Source organism: Eptatretus burgeri, chromosome 11 (genome assembly GCF_056783735.1).
Source record: "Eptatretus burgeri isolate ZD-2024b chromosome 11, Ebu_testis_v1, whole genome shotgun sequence".
In the NCBI taxonomy this organism is placed as follows: domain Eukaryota; kingdom Metazoa; phylum Chordata; class Myxini; order Myxiniformes; family Myxinidae; genus Eptatretus; species Eptatretus burgeri.
Genome location: NC_140971.1, coordinates 85,071,768 through 85,091,313, shown reverse-complemented (window position 1 = coordinate 85,091,313; position 19,546 = coordinate 85,071,768). Strand labels below are relative to the sequence as shown.

The 19,546-nt window shown below is 42.0% G+C and overlaps 1 protein-coding gene across 4 annotated transcripts in view; it reads right to left on the bottom strand.

Moving 5' to 3' along the window:
• Window positions 1-19,546, bottom strand: part of IPO11 (importin 11) — a 204,635-nt gene that overhangs the window by 18,045 nt on the left and 167,044 nt on the right. For all 4 annotated transcript variants that reach the window (XM_085847233.1, XM_085847237.1, XM_085847235.1 and 1 more), the window contains 2 exons: window positions 19,010-19,105; window positions 4,519-4,600 (listed from right to left, as the gene is read on the bottom strand). In XM_085847233.1, the coding sequence (XP_085703359.1) occupies window positions 4,519-4,600; window positions 19,010-19,105 (178 nt within the window). The remainder of the gene's footprint in view (window positions 1-4,518; window positions 4,601-19,009; window positions 19,106-19,546) is intronic.

Below are 19,546 nucleotides of genomic sequence, written 5' to 3'. Positions count from 1 at the left end.
CCAGGTTCGGATCGTTGAAGGACTAGATAGAGCGAGCTCGAATACCTCGCATACATAGTCGTAGGCCTTCGCAGAATAGAAATTTAGCATGAGGGCGAATGACTTGATCACAGTATCGTATTCTTGCCTGGATTTCTTTCCGCTCGGCTGATTCTTTAATATTCGACTCATAACCGCCAGTGGTACCCCAGAAAATGTCGAATTCAGTATCTCGACAAAATTTTCTGAAACCATCCCTTTGTTTTTTAGTTCTTCAACGACAGAACTTAATTTCTCTACCTTTTTCTTAAATCTTCGCGTTTTGTGCTGCCTAACCTTCAGTTTTTTCCTCAGGTTCTCAATGGTCTCGGTTGCCGTACCCAGCTTCCGTTTCATTTTACTGGGACTCGGATCGGCGCAGTACGTGTGGTCTGCTGAAGTCGATGGCCTTGGTGGTGAATCTGGCGCAGCTGTGAATTTTGGCTCTGGGGCCAGGTGTCTGTCAACCGGTGGTTTCAGATGTATCGGTTTCTGTGTAGAAAATAAGATAATTAATATCGGATCGAAATTTCGAATTAACTGGTGAAGAGAAAACTGATAATTCACGGAAATTTTAGTGGTAAATTCAATACAGTGCGAACCGCTTGATAGAATGACAATTGGAGCACACTGATTCAGGATTCCATTTATTTTAATTGCATATACAGGATGTCCATGAAGTTTGAAAATTTGCGCTAAATTTGATTTCCACGGGAATTTATTCATTTTATAAACATTTTGAATGTGGATGAATTTCTAAAATTAATGTGTTAGAATTAATTTTTTTGGGCATGAATACAAAACGACCTGCATTGTCTGACATAGTCAGAATCGTACAGAAATTCATAGAAAAATCATGGCAGCAAAGGAGGTCGTTTTTCTGGGTATTTGCACCAAAAATCAATTCTAAAACTTTTATAGATTCAAAACAATTTAATATGTGTCAAATAAATATTTGTATCAAATAAAAATATATAATATTTGTATCAAATAAATATGTATTTTTTTTAGTGGAGACCATTGTAATAAATCGTGTATACTAACCTTCTGGAGATGAGGTGGAAATTTGAAGACGCTTGGTATGACGCCTTGTTTAAGCCGTTTCGTCTGGCCTGTACTGTCAAAGTCAGAGTTCAGGAAGTGTTCACTACAAAGTAATGTCACACCGGGCGTTGGTGTAAAGTGTTCCCTTCTCTGCGCAACTTTTCATCCTTAGGGAATCTGGAGAAAAAAGATCCGAATGACGTTTTCGATTATTGGCATTTGAAGGGATGGAAGGATGGGTACTACAATTGGCGTCAGTGGAGGTAGATTTCTGATATCAAGATAGATACGACCCCCTAATCCTAAGGCGCGTAGGAAGCAAAATAATTTTGCGGGTAACATCGGGTTAGGTGGAGCCAGGACCCTCGGAATAGGGATGGCCAGTGCCCCCAAATGGACAAATATTGTGAGCTACCCGCCCAACTATTTACGCAGCCACGGCGGTCGATGGGGGAATGAATCTCCGGAAAAAAATTGAATCCAAGATGCCTGGAAAACTCATTTCCGGCGTATTCCTGGATAATATCGTTTTTTTACATTTTCTTTGAAATTAGACTGTACTTTGCCATCATTTAGATTGTTATACTGGCGTTTAGCGTTTAAATTGTAACTTCTTAAAATAATACTCTAAAAATAGATTGACGATTGAAAGAGAAAAAAAAGCATCAATAATTGCATTCTTACCGATGAAAGGTGCATGTGGAGCTCTTCCCAGACTTATTATTGCATCCGAACGCCACTCATTGTGGCATTTTTACGTTTACCGGTTCAAAATACTGGCAAAATAGTTAAAACTCTTAATGCATCTTCAGGTTTTTTGAATTGCGCGTGACTTGCGAGTGGCAACGCAACATGGCCGCTGAGCCATTTCTGGTGACTTCAGTTCTCACTGCTGCGAGTGGATGGCATTGCTGGTCCAGGTTATTATAAGAAGTCCGTGTTGGGCAGCCCAATTTCACCTTGCAGGGGTCTAAGCCACCATTTTCATTCGGCCTACCAAAAATGCCTTGCCTTGGAAAGACTATCTACTCTCATGAACTAATTAAAGTATAAAATCAAAATGTTATTTCGGATTTGAGGATCGGATCTCGTGGACTAAATCAGTGTCGAAATCTGGAGTGAAATCTGAAAATGTGAAGAAATTATCCATTCTTATAACTAAGCGTATAAGCGCATTTATTTGAGGAAGGCAATGCTCCCACCTTCTCCATATTTACACAAGAACATGTGAAATTGCCAAAGCATTAAACTTAACTTGTTCTACTGTTCCAATGATTATAATGAGTGAAGAAAAGAGTAAGTAATATGCTGAAAGTATAATGTAATTGAGTGCAATTTTTTTTTTTAAAAAGCAAGCGAAAGCTCCCATGGCACAAGCGGTGGGCGCGGCGACCGTGGCTCAGTTCTCCGTGGAAGGCAAAATTAATATGAGGATTAGAATGAGGAAAGCGAAGGACGAGTTCGAGAGAATTGAAAAATGTTTTCAATGCATCCCCACTCCATGGCAGGATGGCTGAGAGGTACACACCCTCACTGTAAGCTGTATAGCCTGGGTTCGAATCTTAACTCAGCTATAAATTATCCTCAGATGGACATTAAATGAGGTGTTGCATCTGCCGGAATTAGTTGGTGAACATTAAAGATCCCTTTGCGGTGTCCTTCTTTAAGAGAAGGAGAGCTAGCTATCCCCAGCATCCTGGGCAAATTCCAAATTCATGCTCTAACCTGCAGGGGCTTAAGGTTGAGCGACTGAAGATCCCCCTGACAGTCCCCATCCTTAGGTCCATTTCCAAAGCTAAATTCCTCATCAAAGTATGTAACAGTGTGTATGTAACACATCAGCAACACTGCCATACCATCAGCCAATGATGCTACTCGTAGCCTTGTGTTACACAAGAAAAAGAAAAGAAGACTACCAGACCCCATGTGTCATATTGTTGCATTTGCGTGGGAGATTGTGGGGGGGGGGGAGGAGGGTTAGACATTCCCATAGAACAGATAGAAATACAGCGATATATTATTGCGATGTGGGTGAGGCATTGCCCTCCCCCCCCAACCTCCCCCCACCCTCCTCTCTCTCTCCCCCATTCTTGACCCCCACCCCCTTTCCCCCTCCTCTCTCTACCCTGCCCTCCCCCCCATCCCTCTCTCTTCTTCTCACCCCTCATTCTCTTCCTCCCCTCCTCTTTCTCCTCCGTATTTCCCTCCCTCCCCCTTGGTATTCCCATCAGCGAAGCAACAGGTGGTATTTGCTAGTAATGAATAATCAACCTCCCCCCCCCCTCAAACAACTGCTCTGAGGTTGAATAGGGACACCGAGGCTGCTCTTTTTGCATAATTACACTCAAGTAGTAAATCATGTTAATTTATCTGATATCAAGTCTTAATAATGAAAATTTGCATCACAAATTCAAGAAAATCTCAAAAGATGGCAAAGAAACGGCAAAAGAGTGAAAACACCGGGACAGAAGTAGTTTAAAAAGCAACGGAAAGACTCCGCAAGCAGTGAAGAATTCTGTTTCAAAACAAAACTGGGGAAACAAAAATTGGCTGAAAAACGAATTTTAAAAACAGCCAGACAATTGTCTCATAACATCTGACAACGCAACAAGTGAACATGAACATTGAATTTATTCTTGGAGCCACTTTGAGACATTAAATGGAGCCACTAAGTGCTCGATTTGAATACAGTACTGAAAACATGTGTGTATGTTGAAAACGAAAGAAAGTTGTTTCACCATTTAATATGGATAAAGTCCAAAACACAAATACAAAATGTTCTTTTGAAAGAAAAAAAATTGCTCCTCATTGTTGGCTGGACAATCTAAATAACATAAGTGCTATCCTCTGGATGGACATTAAGCCGTGGATCTGTCCTCTAACATTAGCTGGTGGGTATCAAATATCCCACTGTCTCTCTCAACAAATCATGGGTGAGTTCTCATCATCACCATGAACAAATTACATATTCCTGCCAAAATATGTGGGCTCACTGCATCAGAACAATGGCCGTGCCTTGCTAGTTAGGAAAGCTCACCTGGGCCGGATGCAAAAAGTTGGACAAGTTCATCATCTAATCAAGCCCAATATATCAGCATTCCTGAAGGAATCCACTTTTTTTGCACACTGCCAATGAACTCTGTCCTTCATGCTTTCATTTTTCAATAACCTTTTCACACTCCTTAGAATTACACAGGTGCCAATCAAACTCTTTCAGGCAATCAGACACCTTTTATGATTGAATAGCTCAGCGAAATGTAAGAGAACAATACACATAAATTACCTCGGGCCCTCTAGGCTTGAAAAGGAAATTCTGGGAAGGAGTGATGAAAAAAGGAATACGAGTGAGAGGGGGACAGAGCGGGAGAGGTGGTAGAGGAATAGATAGGCACATAACAGTGCTTGAAGAATGGGGAAAAGGCAGATGGATGAAAAGAATGAGTAAAAAGTTCTTACAATTCGCTTGCGTTTGTCCTGCTCCGTTGGTTCCTCAAGCTCTTCTCCGAACTCTATTTCTTCTGGAGGAATCACGAGACGACTAGGGAATAGGAGGGAAGTTTACAAAAGAAACAAGAGGAAGAAGATGAAGAAAGAAAAAAAAAATCACAGTGCAAGGAAGGAGGTGGGAGGTGGTGGTTAGAAGTCAAGGTATAATCTGTAGCAGTTGGTATTATAAACGTTCATTCGAAAAGGCATGTACAATGGTTATTCAGCATTACGTGAACTTAAATTAAACGATAGTCAGTGAGCCATTTGAAATACGTGGCAACGTCATGGGAAACAGTTGATTATAAACCTTACTACAGGTCCAAGTCAAAGCTTTCAAGGAGAAGAAACTGCTGTGAGAGGGAAATAAATAAATAATAATAAAAAATATTATGAAGTAAGGGAAAGGGGGTGGGGGGGGGCTAGGCAGTCGTAAGGAAGAAAATTCCTTCCCAGGGCCTTTTCTATCTCCATTATCCTCCCTAACCATATTACCATTTCCTCCCTCCCTCCCTCTTTTCCTGGTAATTCATTCTTGTGTCTAAATGTGGCCAAACTGCCCCACTGCCTTTTAAAATTTTTTTTTTTTTTTGCCTTTTTACCTTCAATCATGTTTCTCTTTCATGAGCCTCGACTTTGTACTTATTAGAAAGCCCCAAATAGAAGGAAAAATGAAGTTTGATCTGAAAATACAGAAGCTGCATCACAGAAACTCATCAGTGACACATTTTGCTGAAGATAGTGTATGTCTACATAAGGTGTACAAACAGGAAGGGAAGCATTTAAACTTGTCCTCTCAATGTAGAAAACTTGATGTCACAGTTTGGTAAAAGTAGTGGAAGAAGAATGTTATTTCAGGAAATTAATAAAATGCACAAAGGAGTGCCTATCTCTTCGAAATGACAGTGGAGACAAACCCTCCAGGAAGCTGCTCTTAGTATGAACAGAGAGACAAATTTAAAACTGAACAATATAAACAGGTCATGCAAACTTCTCAAAAAAAATCTATGGCTTTTTCTTCTTCATTTGAAATGAGGTTCTTTTTCAAGATGTGCTCAAGGATTTTAGCTGCTTTAGATCAAGAACACCTCTTCACAGGCGACGTACTAGTTGAAAACTAAAACACAACTCAGGTGATAAGTTTGACAGCTCAAGCCATCTTCCTCTGCATCATCATCACCACTGTCTCGTCCTCAATCGAATACAGTTTGCCATGAGTAATCTGACTCTTTAAAAAATTAAAAATAATTTTAAAAAAAAGAGATATAATAATAATTTGAACTTATTGATGGGGAAATTGAATATTTGTAAACCATGACAGTTGGATTATTATCAGACATGAAGCATTGGACACTTGTAATGATGCAGATGGTCAAGAAGACGTCAGGCAATTTGAGCTGATGCCCGTGAAAAGATGATACACTGGCAAGCCTTTCTTAGAGACTATTAGTAAGAGAAAAGCTCAATAGCCAAAATCTTCGATCCGTTAGTCGATCCGTCGAGCTCTGCTGGTTTTGGAGACTGTACATGCTGGTGAGACCGAGTACAAGAGTGAAGCATTTCACAGAGAGGCCATTACATGACAAATGTAGCCATTTTGCACATTAATCTGTTTGCATTACAGTGATCTGCAACAGCATAATAGAATGGTTCATGAAGTATCTGATATAACTTGACCGACACAATATTACAAAAAGTATTGGGGCAGTAAGGAAATTTGCAGGATGACTGACAATTGTGTGCTCGATCCCACATGGTGCGTCACAGATGTCGGTGGATAGCAGGTACAATATCGCTGATATTTATCCTTCAGAGCAATTACATGTTCAGTGGTCATTGTTCATTGACTGGTCTTCAAGTGACATAGAAAAGATATCCCAAAATGGCTCAATTGAGTTGAATTTGGGGATTTGGAGTGGCCGATGCAGATTTTCAGCACTGTAATCCTCAAACCAATTACTGATAGCAGTATGGTGAGGTGCATCACCATGCTGGTAGACACATGGCTGGAAGGATAGCCTAGGCCCTAGAGGTTTGCGCACTCATCTTTGATCTATGTAGCCTGGGTTTGAATCGTGGCCCAGCTATAAACCATCATCCTGGTACTTCACCTGCAGAGCAAGGCATCAATGCGTGTCCTATCCCTTGGAAGGATGTTAAAATGGGCGTCCAGTCTTCTGGCATTAGTTAGTAGATGTTAAAGATACCACGGTATCCTTTATGAAGAGTAGGTGAGCTATCGACGGCACCATGGCCAAGTTCCAAAGTCCTGCCAGAATTTTCAGGGGAAATTGCCCTGGTGGCACAGCTGCCCCCCCCCCCACCACCACCACCACAGCCATATGTTGCATAATACAGAAGAAGAAAAAGAAGAAGACTGTTAACCACAAGAGAGCTTACCTTATTTTGGTATCAAAGATGGACACAGTATGCAGCATAGAAAGTGTCACAATAAGACAATTTCACAAAGCATGTGCTGTGTTGCATTGTGAGGAAAAAATATGCACAAGCAGGCTGGGAGCATTCATTTCAGGTCGGACGTGATGTCCCAATATGCTTGATAATGTATTATACTACTGCAGATGGTGAAGGTTGACATTTCAAGATTTCTGACCTGAAGCCTTCTGGTCTCAAACACAACACCGAGTTCAAACTACAGAAAATCAATTGATCATGAGTGTAAAAACTCAACTGAAATTTTTTACAAAATCAGCCAATAGCCATGGAGCATCTCAAAAGGATGCATCTCTCACAGTCTGTGCACATGCATTTTCCTCTCGGAAAGAACCAAGCATAGTTCAAATGAAGGAATGTTAATGACCTTACACACCGAAAGCTTCAAACTGAGGTTACTTCAATGGACTTGTACTGAACAGGTGCATACATTTGCAGGGTATTTAAAAACTGCAGAATTCTGACCTGGGCAAAAACAATCAAAGCAGCTACCTTGTTCATTTGCAGCAGTTTGTGAGCATCTATTCACCTTATATTTTGGCCAAATCACCTTTTTTCACTCTCATGACACCATCATCATCATCATCATCATATGACAGGATAAGGCCAATTCATGCAATCATTAAGTTACAACAAATAATTCCAAAGAGTACAGGGGATTAATCAGAAGTCACTGATTGCACTGGTCGACAAAAATCGAACATTTTTCTCTCATCAAAGATGTGAACATACTTTTTTTTTGTTATAGGCCAGTTTTGCACGCTGATTCCAAATGTGTTTTCAGTTTTTTTTCCAGCACATGTAGTTATCAAAATATGATTGGTGTTAATTTCAGCACAATTTAGGTACCGTAATAATCACACGTTAGGTTCGTTAACATTACAACTTTATTCGTTTTTCATTATAATTCCCATAAACATTACACACACACACACACACACACACACACACACACACACACACACACACACACACACACACACACACACACACACACACACACACACACACACACACACACACACACACACACACACACACACCATACACTTGGTTAAATTTATACAGCGCACACTGATGAGAATCAAAATGTATAAAAACTTTAAAACGTTGCGAGCACGATTTCCTTCTATAAACTTTGTCCGAATTGTCGTGATGCAACATCCAGCAGTAATCTGCCAGCATAGTTTTGTTCCAGAAACCTTGGTCGCGATTTTCCATTGCTTGAATGTATTAATGGAAGCGTTCCCCCTGCTCGTCACACCGCGCTAAGGTTTTCGGGAAAGACATTTCGATGCGAATGTTAAAAATGTAATTTCAAGGACATGCAAAGGCCCATTTCTTGATATGCATCGAGCAGTTTCTGGACTCCATCTTTGTATGCGGGAGACTTGTGGTTACTCAAGAAGTTTCCACAAATCCATTTGAAAGCCTGCCATGCTTTTCGTTCTAAGACATTGAAGCTTTCTTCAAAGCCTTCATAATGCAGAACCTTCCTAATTTGGGACCCCACGATTCCCTCCTTCAATTTTGTGGCACCGATGTTTGAAAGGCCGGTGCGATTTGAAATTTGAAAGGTTATTTTGAAAAGTTATTGCCTGATTTGAAAGGTCAGGATTCTAGGATCCCAAGCCTACCACCCGAGCCACTAAGCCAACACAAGGCATGCATGCATGTATGTATGTATGTATGTATGTATGTATGTATGTATGGGCGATATAACCTTTCAACTTTGATCGGTCTCATTACGAAAATTAGATGTGCTAGAGAAAAACCAAAACACAGATTTAGAATAAGTGCACCATGAGCTATCTAGTCCACCAATAATTATATCTGATAAAAATGACTTGTTGGCCAGTGTTATGGATTGGGGTTATAAGAACAATTCATTTCAAGACTGCATTTATTGAGAATATAATTTTGCTTGTCGATCATTTTTGCAATGCCATTTTCATTCAAGTCTTTCTGATTGTTAAGGGGCTGTCACACCTTGACGTTTTAGCCAGCGTATGGCAATGTATCAAAATGTATGTAAAACACTGGCGTACGCTGAACTATTGATGGTTTTTTGAATAAAGTTTTGGGCATATAGTAATGTGTTGGACGAATGCATAACGTATTAGTAACGTACACAGAACGTTTCAATCACATAGATATAACTTATACCAACGAATGCTGAGCGTGTTGTCGGCGTTCACAACCTATGCCCAACGATAGTGTAACTTATGCATAGCGCGGCAGCGTATCGCCGACGATCACGTGGCGTAGGCTATTCATAGGCTGCGGCTCGACGATTCAAATCATAACCGCACTAGACATCGAAGTGTGAAGCCGCTGTCACACCTTGACGTTTTAACCAGCGTATGCCGACGTATGAAAAATTTGCCGAACCAAGCTGGCACACGTCGAATACGTTATGGGTAAGTTTTGTATACGTTAAGGGCACGCTGGCATATGTCGTAGTATGCTGGCATACATCGTCATACGCCGAATACGTTGAGAAATTTTCAGCATGTTGAAAATTTCTCGACGTACGACACACGTTCCGCATACGCTGGCCATAAGTTGTAGGCACCTTACGCGATCGTTGACACACGTCGACACACGTTACTTGCAAGTTACTCTTAAGTCGAAACATGTCGAGGTAATGGTTAGCGTCAGTGTTCCAAACTCCATGGTTCTTTTTATCTTGCCAAAACGAAGTTTTTGCAAGATATGTTATCCAGCTTGTATGTTTTTTTTGTTTGTTTGTTTGTTTGTTTGTCTGTAATCACATATAAAAAAATTCTGCAGAGCACAGTTATCATTGGAAATTTTTGTAACTTCGCATATCAGAGGCCTATAGAGGTCCCTTTCAGCGCATAAAATTTTGAAGGTCAAGGTCAAAGGTCAAGGTCACTTTGTCGCAAATCAGGGGAGTCGACGAAGCCCTTATTTTTTGAGTAATTTTGATCGGATCGTCTTCAAACTTCATGGGAATATAGTTCATGGTCTGGCGCTCAGCTGATTAATTTTTGGTGGCGATTGGCCTTGACCTTCATGGTTAGCGCCGAAGGTTAAACATATTTGACCCCAAGGTCAAATTTTCAAGTTTTAGGAACCATATCGTGTAGTACCTCAAATTGAACACCTCGATGAGTGCTTTCTAGATATGTCAAGCTTGAGACATTATGACGTCATTTGGTGACGTTATGAGGCAAAAGCATATTTTTCATGGTTACTCTGTAGAACGATTCTCATCGGAATCTCTCATAGGCAGATATTCCTCAAGGAGTCGCTCCTGGTGGATAGCAGCTCTGTTCACCTCAGTGTGACCTTAAAAAAGTCACACGTGGTCACCTTTTGGCAAGATACGGGTCACCCTGCGGGTGACATTGGTTTATTTTTTCTTCGGTATGACGGTGATGTTGACACTTCAATTTCTAGTGCGGTTATGATTTAAATCGTTGAGCGGCAGCCTATTAATTATATTATATTATAACCGCATGAGAAATTGAAGTGTCAACATCACCGTCATACCGAAGGAAAAAAAATTAAAATAATAATAATAATAAAAAAACAGGGAGTCTGGAACACTGACGCGAAGGCCTAAGGCCTAAGTCACATTTGCCACGGCGGCCGTGGGGTCTCCAAAATCTACGGCCACTAGCAATTATACAGCAGTCACGGTATTTCCACGGTCACACAATGTAGCAGTCACATATGTTTTTATTTTTTCGGGGAGCCGCACGGCGTATTTAGAAATCGTGGAGACCGAAAACGTGGTGGTGCCGTACGGTCTTCGATTTGATGTCGCACCGTGACCTTAGGGCGTCCCTGCGGCAGCCATAGAATTTTCAAGGCAGAGGCAAGGTAACCTCAAGGTGTCCGCAAGGCGACCGCAGGGGGGCCCTAAGGTGAACGTGCGGCCAGACGGAGGGTAACGGGTGGGTATATATATATATATATATATATATATATATATATATATATATATATATATATATATATATATATATATATATATATATATATATATATACCAGTTCTTTTTTTACTGAAATAAACATATAACAGTTCGGACGAAGTCACATTTGTTCTCCGGAGAGGATACGATGGCCGTACGCCCTCTGAATTGACAGAAACGTGCGGTGGCCGCAGAGTTTCTGCGGTGGCCTCAGGGTGGCCCTACGCCGTTTGGCTATCTTTTACAGGCCGTAGGGGTCGCCGTGGAATTATAACGCGGAGTTATAACTTTTTTCATTTCTACGTTGGCCGAAGCAATTCGACATGCTGTAGTTGTGACGTAGTTGTGTTCCACGTCGACCGTACGTAGGGCGTACGGTGGGCTTGCGTTATTCGTGCAGCTGCCGGTCTCTTATCAATGAAAAATGAATTTTGCCCTAAAAACCGAAAACAATGTAGCGTTTATGTTTGTTCACATGCGTCTCCCCCACTTGTTCGACGCGCATCTTCGCGCTTTGTTCATTCAGTTCGGAGGTGGAAGTCCTCGTGAAAGCATCTCTCGTGTGTCGATCGCTACTTTACCTCATGTTTTCACCTTGATTTGTGCTGTTTTTTTTTAAAACTCATCTTGTGTTTTAAATAATAACAAAAAAGCAATCCGATCACGTGGTGTGACGGACTGTCGGGCAAGGATTTAATTTCACAGAAAAACCGGTTGTAATTTGGAATATCCATGATTACCTCAGCCCGATGCATTTGATGAAAGTGATTGTGGTTCTGGGGGCATCATGTTGATGAGCTGCCCTGGGGGCAGCGCTCGCAGAGTGCGCGAGCGATCGGAACCCAGGCCGGAGCTCGAGCCGATGTGAACCTTTGGATTGGTGATTGTACCAGTTTACATACAATACACCGCCACCGAAGTTCATCGAATCATCTTATTTTTCCTTAAACATGGGGAATTTCAGTTGAAAGTGCCTTGAAAGTGGGTTTTCTTGGGGTCCAGGAACAGATTAATTCACTTCATTATTTCTTATTGGGAAAATAGTTTGAGAATCGAAATTTTTGACAGCCTCCTGGAACAGATTCAATTCGGATTCTGGGGGCACCACGTACTGGTATATTGCGAACTGTTATATTTTTATTTCAGTAAAAAAAAGAACTGGTATATATACCCACTGGTTACCGTCCGTCTGGCCGCACGTTCGCCTGAGGGCCCCCCTGCGGTCGCCTTGCGGGCACCTTGAGGCTTCCTTGCGTCTGCCTTGAAAATTCTATGGCCGCCGCAGGGACACCAAAAGGTCACCGTGCGACATCAAATCAAAGACCGTACGGCACCCCCACGTTTTCGGTCTCCACAATTTCTAAATACGCCGTGCGGCTCCCCGAAAAATAAAAACATATGTGACTGCTACATTGTGTGACCGTGGAAATACTGCAGCCGCCGTATAATTGCTCGTGGCCATAGATTTTGGAGACCCCACGGCTGCCGTGGCAAACGTGACTTAGGCCTTACCATTACCTTGACGCGTTTCAACTTATGAGTACTTACAAGTAACGTGTGTCGACATGTGTCAACGATCGCGTAACGTGCCAACAACACGTTACTCATCGGTTAGAAATAAGTTTCGAGTACGCTAAACATTACCTCGACATGTTTCGACTTATGAGTAACTTACAAGTAATGTGTGTCAATGTGTTTCAAGGATTGCGGAACGTGTGAGTCATACGCTGGCATACGTCGAAAAATTTCAGGCATGGAAAATTTGTCTAACAGCTCGGCATACTACGACGTATGCCAGCGTACTACGACGTATGCCAGCGTGCTCTTAACGTATACAAACTTACCCATAACATATTCGACATGTGCCAGCGTTTTAGCCAAATTTTTCATACGTCAGGCATACGCTGGCTAAATCGTCAAGGTGTGACAGGGCCTTTACGGTGGTGATAAAATTGTTCCCACGTGGAAACGCTAACTTTACATTTTTTCAAAATTATTTTGAGATGGTCTTTGTAGCGTCGATATTGACCACAATTACAATGACGAGCATCAATTTCAGAATAGAAAATTGATTTTGGCAGTTGGTTATCATCCATACGACACGCATGGCTGACCCAATGCAGCATTGCTCTGGCCAGATGCGCGAACATCAGTTTAAAGTTTGAAATGAGCTTAACTTCTCGGTAAGATACAAAGTGAGACCAATTGATTTTCAGAATTTGACGCAAGTGATGCTTTTGCAGTGTGTTGGAGCAGTTTAAATTGGTTGGATACATGGGAAAAGTGTCGAGTGCATCGGTAAGAGTAGATAAAACGATGGCACAATACACAGCAAATCTTGTTTGCAAATGAATGCCATCGGAGTGCCACACACGACTTCGCAGTTCACCAAATCTTGCGGCCGGAGCTGAGATACGACGCCGAATTTCATGATCATTGCTCAGGGAATTTTAAATATTGCCGTTAAGACAGACAAAGTTGTCCACAAATTCAATGCAGCACCATCAATGGCGAAAGGGTGGGGGGGGGGGATTTTCAAAAATTTGAGGAAAGATTGGTGAACGTAAAATTTCTGTTTTTGTGAGATTCATTGTTTGGCCAAAGTTGGACATTGTTGCTAAAAAATAGATTAAGGGTTTGTTGGAAATCAGAATCTAAATTGTTAACAAATGCACATTCTTCTTCTTCTTCTTCTTCTCCTCCTCCTCCTCCTCTTCCCTTTCTAAGGGATGAGGTACAATGGCACCAAGCTTCTGCACTGCCTTGACGATGATACTCCTCCATCTCCCTCTGTCCTCAGTCAACTCTCTCCACTCTCCAACCACCCCTCCCCCACAGATACCCCTTCTCGCACAATCCTCCCATCTCAATCGTGGTCTACCTCTTTTCCTCCAACCTTGCTTCCTCAACCTATCCACTCTGCCATTCTCTCTTCCTCCATCCACACCAAGTGCCCAGCCCATCTCAGCTGGCATTCTACCAATCTCCCCATCAAGCTCATCTGCACACCAATCTCTTCCCTCGGTTCATCCATCCTTCTATCCACCTTCTTCACTCCCACCATCCTCATGATCCAGTTGTTCTCACAAACCTGCAGCCTCTGTTGTTGTCTTTCTGTCAGTGCCACCATTTGTCTTTCTTTCGTGTTTTAAATTACAAGGGAAGATGTGCTCGAGGAAGAGGAAACGAAGTTAAAATATGCAGTCAGAGAAGGGTAAAAAGTTCTTAATTTATGTGTCCTGAGATTCTTCTTCTTCTTCCTCTTCTTTTTCTCTAAATTCTTCTGCTATATTTTTAATAATATAATCGTGTGCGAGATCCACTGGCTTTCACAGATAAATGACTCGTGTCCATGTACAATGTGGTTACGAGTCGTTTAGCTTGGACCAAAATTTGTTTGTTTAATCACAAAGTTGCCTGTTTTAAAAGCCTGAAGAAGAAGAAGAAGAAGAAGAAGAAGAAGAAGAAGAAGAAGAAGAAGAAGAAGAAGAAGAAGAAGAAGAAGAAGAAGAAGAAGAAGAAGAAGAAGAAGAAGTAGAAGAAGAAGAAGAAGAAGAAGAAGGAAAAAGAAAAAGAAGGAAAAAGAAGAAGGAAAAAGAAAAAGAAGGAAAAAGAAAAAGAAGGAAAAAGAAAAAGAAGGAAAAAGAAAAAGAAGGAAAAAGAAAAAGAAGGAAAAAGAAAAAGAAGGAAAAAGAAAAAGAAGGAAAAAGAAGAAGGAAAAAGAAAAAGAAGGAAAAGAAGAAGGAAAAAGAAGAAGAAGAAGAAGAAGAAGAAGAAGAAGAAGAAGAAGAAGAAGAAGAAGAAGAAGAAGAAGAAGAAGAAGAAGAAGAAAAAGAAGAAGAAGAAGAAGAAGAAGAAGAAGAAGAAGAAGAAGAAGAAGAAGAAGAAGAAGAAGAAGAAGAAGAAGAAGAAGAAGAAGAAGAAGGAAAAAGAATAAGAGGAAGAAGAAACACTCATGGTTTGAAGGGAAACATTTATGATTCTACCAAACCAGGAACCCTTGAGAAGGACACATTTAAAAAAATATATAAAAGTACAAGGAAAGGAGCACACCAACAACAACAACAACAACAACAACTCGAGAGTTCATAGAACACGATACCCCGCCCAGTGTTTAGGTATATACCAGAGGGCTTTGTGGTTCGCAAGGGTTACAGTCTTGACAATCGCTGTGAATCACAAATCCGCAAAATTAGGGAGTCATGGGGAAATAGGGTTCGGGATTTCAACTTTAAAATTTGTCTAAACTGTACCTTTAATTACATGTTTGTGCATTGTTGTCGTGCTCGTTATTTTCATGAATATAAGAGGAATTAAGAACATAAAATAAAGTATTATTTTCCTGGATTGAGAAAATATAATAAAGTATATTTTCTTGAGATTATTACTATTATTATTATCATCTATATATTAATACTGAAGGTCCAATTTTATGCTCCTCCGTGCGGTCGCGTCACGTTTTTCTCGGTACTGTGACCCGGACTGAAAGAAACTTCGTACCTGTAAGAGTGCATCGCACATAGTGGCAAGAGTCAACCTTCAACTCTGAAGCAGAATAAACACTTTTCGTTTTACATGGCGACGTGTGACGTCATCGCTGAGAGGCGTAAGGACGTCATGACATCATCGGTCATTCGCTGACATCATTACGTCTGTCGTCGACAGACCGTCACTGCTGAGAGGTGTAATTCCACTCCTCGAAAATAGCGTCTGCAATGTAAAACCCTCTTCTGCACATGCTGACTACCTCAGAATGTGAATTTTACACACAAAAATGTAACAAGAAACATTGTATCTTCTATATATTAATACTGAAGGACCAATTTTGTGCTCCTCCTCGCGGTCGCGTCACGTTTTTCTCGGTACTGTGACCTGAGAAGTTTTGACATGGTGTACATCAAAGTAAACACGTGCACAAATCAGGGGACTTCTTCACAAGGAGTAGTGTACACCAAAAATGTCGTGTACAAGGACGTTTTGTAGGCCTCATTCGGTAAGGCCATGGAGTACATCGACTGGGATCCGGCTCTTAAAAGAGCCGCCACTGGTTGTCATATTGGGCTCATGGAACAGAATCCGTCTCTGACGAGGGTTTCGGTTAGTTATTATTATTTCGTATGCATCCTGTGGTTGCTGGTTGTATCAATGCTGGGAGCATGGCTGTGCCGCTGATGCAGTGCCCTGTTTCCAGTGAGCTGGTACTCATTTTTCTGACCTCAGAAGGACGGCAGGCTGAGTCCACCCACCTGGTGTTATTTAATGGTTCCAGTGGATAACCAAGGCAACAGATAGGTGGATGCGTTTGACGATCATTCCGGATCAATAGAGTGAGACCGTGAGATTTTCCAAGATTGAAGGACATGTTCAATCTAACAGACAAGATTCAAATACTTTCCGGATCAGGAGACACGGAGACACGGAGACACGGAGACAGGGAGACAGGGAGACAGGGAGACAGGGAGACAGGGAGACAGGGAGACAGGGAGACAGGGAGACAGGGAGACAGGGAGACAGGGAGACAGGGAGACAGGGAGACAGGGAGACAGGGAGACAGGGAGACAGGGAGACAGGGAGACAGGGAGACAGGGAGACAGGGAGACAGGGAGACAGAGAGACAGAGAGAGAGAGAGAGAGAGAGAGAGAGAGAGAGAGAGAGAGAGAGAGAGAGAGAGAGAGAGAGAGAGAGAGAGAGAGAGAGAGAGAGAGAGACAGCTGCTGTCTAATCATTTCCATATTAGCAGAGAGAGACACAGCTGCTATCTGCCTTGCAGAGGGATGAGGATACTGTATGGCACAATATGGAGTCTGCAAAAAGCAAAATAGGGTTTTTCAGATCATCAGAGAGGTCATTAATATAGATGAGGAACTACACTGGGCCTGGGTGAGGAAAAACAAGATGCATAGAGGTATGCACACTCGCCTCTAAGCTGAAAAGCTTTGGTTTGAATTTAGGCCAAAAAATATAAACTGTCATCCTGGTGTTTCACATGCAGTGCGATTCATCAATGCATGTGCCAAACCTTGGTCGGTCATTAAATTGGGCGTCCCATCTGCTGGCATTACGTTAATATTCCCATGGTGTCCTTAGTGAAGAGTAAGTGAGAAGAGTAGATTAGTTTGCCAGCACCCTGGCCAAATTTCAAATTCCTGCCCGAACAAATCCACACTGATTGTTGGAGATAAGGTTGTTTGAAAACAGGAAATATTTGACATCGGAAGCAATGATGGATTCCCTGACGCTGCTTGTAATTGGAAGCAAGTTCACCGGGCTATTGTTGGTTGGATCTGTTTTTGCACTTTTATTGTGGACGGAAGTGATATTTGCTGGCTTTCACGCAGAGGCGAGGCAGTCAAAGGTCAAAGGACAGACAGAATAGGGCAGCTAGAGGGGGACCAAGAACGGCAGAGCAGGATTTGAGAACATGGGCAATGGTGCCATCTGGGACTGTTGAGAAGGACACAGGTCCAGACAGTGGATTACATTGGGGTAAAATGGGGAGAGAATGGGAATGGTTGGGTAAACAAGATTTGGAGGAAAGGACAGATTTAGATATTCTGCCTTGTTTCGGGCAGAGTCTGCAGTAGTGTCATTTGAGGTGAGGGGCAGGATTGAGGGGAACATCCACCTGAGCCAGAATTGACAAGGTGCCACCATGACCTGGAGGAAGGAGACTGGTTGCATCATTGGAGGGTTTGGCCTTGAGATTCGAAAGATGATGTTTTCTGGCTTGGCTCAGGATGGTGACACACTTATTGTGAGTCTTACGGAATGAACGGAAGTTACCCTCATTCAGGTTTGTTTTCCAAGCTGACAAAGCAAGCTCTTTGACTTCATCAACCTGCCTACAGGATTCAGTGTACAAGTGCCTAGACTCCAGAGGATGGATTGGAAAGTCAGAGATGTGATGAGATAAACCGGTGCATGAAAGAAAGCAGACTTTTGTGAAAGTATTCCAAGGCAGAATCAATATCAGGTGTTATGGAGACGATGGTCCAAACACTCCACTTGCTCCGAATCTGATCTTGACACCCCCATCCCCTCACTCACAATGTTGTCCATCAATATTTGAGGTCTCCATTTTAATATTTAAAATCTCTCCATTCATGTTGCTGCTGCTGTTCCAGACAATATATGTTCCACGAACGTTGCTCTGACAGGATGTTTGTGACTCTTCCTCGTCTCTTCCTGGCCATTCCCCCTTTTCACTTTGACAGGCCCCTCCCATTATGAGTTATTTCATAAGTTACTGTCATTATGGTGTTTATCAGGAAGTGTGCTGCACGACAGAATTGCTCATCCTTACAGAAGAGATGTTAAGCACGCTTGTGGACATTACACATCCGAGTGCAACTTGTAGAATAAAGGACTTTTCGATGGTGATTACGGTTCAAAATGTACATGGCATTACATGAAGAAAAAGGGAAAAACCCAGAACCACTGCTCAACTCCACTAATTTATTCCTCTTTTTTTTCCCACCTGTTGAACCACCTTACACACTCTTCATTCTCATTCTTCCCTCCAGGTCTTCAAAACAGCTGTTCACCATCAACTCAAGTCATCCCCCATCCAAAACCATGATCTTTTCTACATCCGTTGAACCACTTTCCACCCCTCCCAAAGTTTTTGCTTATGTATCCATTTTGTCCACCCCTTGCATTCTCCCCTACTCCTCATCGGTACCTGCATCCCTTGGTTGTCCATCTCCATCTACATTTCTCCCTCCACTCTGCTGTTGGCGTTTCCCCTTTCTCCTGCCGTTCCCTTTGTTATGTTGTGTCCTAATCTGTTCTGTGTCCTAGCTCTTCCATGAGCCTTGACCATGTATAAAAAAAAAACGAAAAAAGGACAAATTGCCATTCAATGAATCAATGAAGCTTGTGATATTTGGGTTTTAGGCAAGAGCACAGAACAATTAGATATCTTGGTGATTAAAACAAATATGATGGCACTGCAACGTGGGGATTTTAAAGCTGCAACTTATGATCACAAAGTGAATCTCATATCGCCATCACAACTGTCACCAACACAATAAGAGATCACAAGAAAAGGTGATTCTTACTCTTTGCTGGGTCCTCCCTCTGGATCCTCCATCATTATATCATGTAGTGCTTCCACACAGATGTTGACAATGCTGCAAAAACGATCGTGCATGGTGCTGAAAAATATATGGGGAAAACAAACAAACGAGTCAGCAGTTCACAGGCATCGACAGACTCATAAACCTTCAGGTCTGAAGGGGATGTGGGCGAAAGAGAATGTATTGATGGCAACATGCCACATGGGTTTCTCGTCATGAGAACCAATTACAGATGATTTGTTGCGCTGCTATTAAGACCCGCGAGATACCATCGAGATGTCCTTTCAAACCGTTTCGAGATACTCAGAGACCTAATCATATTAAACCACCCTGCCCTGTGGTGGAGGCCAAGGAGATAATGAGTGTGACAGTGCTTGTGGTACATGCATATTTCCCTGCTAACCTAAACAGTGGATACATTAAATAAAACTCAAGTGAAGTTAAATGCTCTTTATTTGAAAAATAATTATAATGCAACATGTACAACACCCCTCCCCCAACCCCCCCCACCACCTCCCC